This window comes from Tupaia chinensis, unplaced genomic scaffold, assembly GCF_000334495.1.
Source record: "Tupaia chinensis unplaced genomic scaffold, TupChi_1.0 Scaffold000226_1, whole genome shotgun sequence".
Taxonomy (NCBI): domain Eukaryota; kingdom Metazoa; phylum Chordata; class Mammalia; order Scandentia; family Tupaiidae; genus Tupaia; species Tupaia belangeri.
The window spans coordinates 1026763-1031401 of NW_006159701.1; the positions used below are offsets into that span (position 1 = coordinate 1026763).

General features: G+C 49.6%; 1 protein-coding gene across 3 annotated transcripts in view; it reads left to right on the forward strand.

Moving 5' to 3' along the window:
• MYO18B (myosin XVIIIB) overlaps positions 1–4639 on the forward strand; it is a 305047-nt gene that overhangs the window by 76504 nt on the left and 223904 nt on the right. For all 3 annotated transcript variants that reach the window (XM_006147864.2, XM_006147865.1, XM_006147866.1), the window contains one exon: positions 2312–2485. In XM_006147864.2, coding sequence (XP_006147926.1) covers positions 2312–2485 — 174 coding nt within the window. The remainder of the gene's footprint in view (positions 1–2311; positions 2486–4639) is intronic.

Genomic DNA, 4639 nt, shown 5'->3' on the forward strand with positions numbered 1-4639 from the left:
CCAGTGACTTCTGAGTTGTTTTTCTCGTGTATGAAATGTGAAACGTAGTAGTACTCCCTAGGACTCATGAAGATTTAATAATAATAATAATAATAAATGATTATCACTAGTGTATATTGAGTTCTGTCAATGTGTTCCACCTAATCCTCTAACACAGGCCCTCTAACTCCAAAAGCAAAGATGTCTTACGGAATCAAACGAGGTTCATAAATCTTAGCCGTTGTCATCACCACCACCACCATCTTTTTTTTTTTTTTTTTTTTGAGAGGTTTTGCTATAGGGTGCGTGCGCTCGCCAGAAAGACAGAGACAGAGAGACAGAAAGCGAGAAATCACCCCCCAGGGGGGATGGCCACACTACAATCCCTTCTCCTCCATTCTTTTCTTGGAATCTTGGGCACATATGCACATGCGCCTGGTGTGAGTTTAAGCCACCGGGTTCAGGATGCAAACCAGGGTCGACTACATGGGAGTTCAGCGACATGGCCATTACGCTAACTGCTAGTCCCTATTTATCACTTTTGAAAGGGACAAAGCTTTTTTTATTAGCCACGTTACATCTGGGAGTCTCAGTTTCATCATCTGTAAGATGGAGTGATCTATGAAATGAGCGTACTAAAACGGCGCTCTGATGGCGGGTGCTGCGTCACCAACACCCTAGAGGACCTTAATAAGCAGGGGCTATTTGGGATGTCTTCAGTGACAGGGGCGGAAGCTCCTCCTTCTTGTGTGGTATTGAGATCCCAGATAAAGTAATTTCCAAATTTTCAATTTTTCCATAAGAAAAAATTTCCGACTGTTCTCCAAGCCATCCACTTGAACAGTGAAGCCCCCACGATCTCTTTCTGATGGATCAAGACTTCTCTGTTGGCAGCTGTGATTCTTAATGCAAAGAAAGAAGCTCCTTTAGGGGGATGATACATATATATTTTTTTTAAGGCTGGCACCATTGTTTTAACAAATTCTTCATTTTTATTTGGCTTGCCAAATGAGTATACACTGTAGACAATTTAGAAAATACAAAACTCACTACCCAGCTGTGATTGTTAACATTTGGTTATATTTTCATTTTTTGATACTTTTTTTTTTTTTTTACAGTCATTTAGAATGATTGACACTGTTGACTTCATACTATGGTATAGTTTTCTCGTCTGCTTTTCACTTAACAGTCAGCTCTAAGCATGGTCTGTGTTGTACAAAGTCTCTGCTTCTCTCTCTCTCTTTTGCCATGGGGATGTGTATTTGCCGGAGAGAAAGAAAGGAAAAGTGAGAAGTCATCTTCCAGGGGAATGGCCACACCACAATCCCTTTTCCTTCATTCTCTTCCTGGGATTCTGGGCACACACACACATGTGCCCGGGGTGATTTTGAAGCTGCCAGATCTGGGACTTGAACTACGATTGGCTACGTGGGAGTCTAGCACCTTAAGCACGACGTCACCTGCTAGCCCCTCTCTCACTTTAAATGGTCCATAGAGTGGCTCCCTATTGCTTCTCTAACCCTTCCTGGCCCCTCTCTCTTCTATCACGTTCCAACCGCACTGGTTTCTTGGTATTTCTCCAGTACACCATGCCTCGGGGTGTCTGCCTCAAGGCCTTCGCTCTGCTCTTCCTTTGACCTCTGAAGCACCTTCTAGGTTCTTGACGTGGCCAGCTCCTTCTCATCTTCCATAGCTCACTTCAAATATCACGTCTTCGGACAGAGCCCCCTTTGGCCTCCATAGACATTCACCTATACTCCCAGTCTATCTCATCACCTTCTTTTAGTTTTTTCTTATGGGATATGTGGGGATGGGGCTTTATAATTTTATCACCTGAAATGATCTTACCTAGACTGTTGGTTGTCTCACTTCTTCCATAGAGGTGAGCTCCACGAAAACAGGCCCCTTGTCGTCTGTCTTGCTTGTTGGTTTCCCAGTGGCTAACACAGCGCCTGCCACATAGTAGGCACTCAATAAACACTTACTGAATCAACAGATGGTGGGTTAGGTGGCTGGTGGGCGTCTGGGTGACTAGTTGCTAATGAGTCAGTAGGTGGGTGGGAGGAGATAGTGGGGGGGTGAGTGGATACGTAAATGGATATATGGCTGGATAAATCAAACTTTTATTAACCATTCGCCAATTCTGCATTGAGGGTGCTTCTCTATGATATTTAGAATTGCTTTGAAGAAAGAAACAATGCAAATGGCAAGGAAGTAGGATGAACATCTCCGAGAGGTTGGGAAGGCACCGAGATTCTCCCAGGTACTGCTGGGCACCTCTCATCCCATGCCTAGGATCTTACCGCCATACCTCCTCCTGTTCCTTGCACAGTGGGCCGGAAGCAGTTCATGCGATTCGAGTGGGCTAACCATGCAGCCGAGGCCCTGGGCTGCGAGTACGAGGAGCTAAACACGGCCACCTTCAAGCACCACCTACGGCAGATCATCGAGCAAGTGACGTGCGGGCCAGGCCGACGGGGCCTTGAGGACGAGGAGGCCAGCTCAGGTACAGCACTGCTGCTCTCTGGGCAGTCTGGGTCCCCTCTGCAGCCCCTGGGGATGTGCCAACATTTCTTTCACTCAGTCACTAAGAACTTACTGAGGGCCTACTATACACAGGCCTGTGCTAGGTGCAGGGGAAGCTGTTCTGGACAGCAATGGGCAGAGACTATCTGCCCGGTGCTTGTGTTTAAACAGATCACTCTGTCCAGTGCCCCTGAAGGCTGCTGAAACCTGGAAAGGGACCTCATTCTGTGGAGAGGGAATACCCTGGGTAGGACCAAGTGTCTAAGTAGTGCATTTCCATAGGGTTTCACATTTGTTGAGCCCCTGCTGTGTAGTGGAGGAGTGGCCTTTCCAGCTGAGCAGAAACAGCTGATATGGGTAGAGCTGGCTGGGAGGTGGGAGCCTGAGGTGGACCTCAAATCCCAGGAGGGCTGGTACTGTTCTCAGACCCATGAACGGTTTCAGAGAGGCTCAGGCAGGGAAGGAGCACACTGTGACCGATTCTTTGAGAAGCTCAGCCTCGATGAAAGTTGGGAAATGAATAGGAGAAGGGGAGGCTCTTGCAAACTTATAGAAGTCATTAGATGAGAGGTGATGGTGGTTGGACCTGGGAGGTGGTGGAGGACATGGGGTGAGGGGGACAGATTCGGGTCTAGTTTACAGTTGAGGTGACAGCGCAGGTCCCAGGGGGAATAGGACCTAGGATTGCTTTGAGGATTCTGGCTGGAGAAGTTGGAGATGTTGAGTGTGTGGCACCTGCCCTGGGGGAGGAGCTGCAGGACTTTGTGCTACACCTGCCCTGGGGGAGTAGCCGGAGGAGCAGAGTGGGTGTGGTGCACCTGCCCTGGGGAGGAGCAGGACTTTGTGCTGTACCTGCAGGGGCAGGGTCTGCCGAGTCCCAGAGGATGAGACCTGCCCTGGGGGAGTAGCCGGAGGAGCAGAGTGGGTGTGGTGCACCTGCCCTGGGGAGGAGCAGGAGGCGTGGGTGCTAAGGACCCTGGGGGAGGAGCAGGACTTTGAGGATGAGGGTAAAGGGACCTCTCGGAACTTCAGAACTTCCCAAGACTCCCAGGCTAAAGAGAATGAGGGTAAAGGGACTCCTTGGAGCCCCAGGGGTCCCTGGGATCGCTGAGTAGCTCTCCTTGAGACAGCAGAGTTTGGGGTCTGTGACTAGGACTTTTCTTAGCTGGCTGTGGTTTTGGGGCCTATCCCTTGGAGCCCCCTTGAATCCATGGAATTACCTCCACCTTCCAGAGACTTCGGCTTGATAGCCAATGCCACATGGACTCCATGGACCTGTGTTTCCCTGTAGGTCTGTGCTCTGGTGTGAGCTGTGGTGTGTTGAAAGGTCACTTCCCCTCTATGACACACACACATACACACTACACATGGGCACACACTATACACATGCACAGATATACAGAACACTGTATGTCCGTGTGTACAAACACATGCACTCAGCACACACGTGTAAAGGCACACAGCACACATGTGCATATGCGCACACCACAGCATTCACACATGTACTGTGTATGCACATACCATGATGTTCACAGACACATACCACACACTCACACGTAAATGAGCACACACACGCTACACACAAGCACACACAGACACACTGCACACATGCTCAGATACACACTACACACATGCACACCAGGTACACACAGGTACATGCATCTAGCACTCACGTGCACAGAGAAATATGTACACCACACAGCGGTACAGATGCACACAGAAGTGCACACACACCACACCACTTTGTGAGTCGGAGTCAACCTCTCAGGCCCAAGTCTCAAGGTTAGACATTAAGCAGGCAGTGGACCAGCAGGCTTAGGAGAGATGCTGGGAGGCTGGGGGTTGCTTAGCAACGGCCTCGGTTGGGGGGCGGAGTTAAAGGAGGGATGGGAAATGCTTTGGGGGCTGCAGAAGGCTGCTTAGAATCCACAAGCAGAGCTGTTTCTTCAGGCACCAGGGGTGTGCGAAACTGTGCTTCTCATTCCTGTGGATGGAACCAAAACTGAAGGGTCAGGGCTGACCCTTCATCCTCCTCACCCCCCTTTATTCAGCGCACACTGATCCAGCCAACTGTTTCAGTGGGGCGCACTTGCGTGTGTGCATGTGCTTAAACTGAATTGACACCATAACTGCC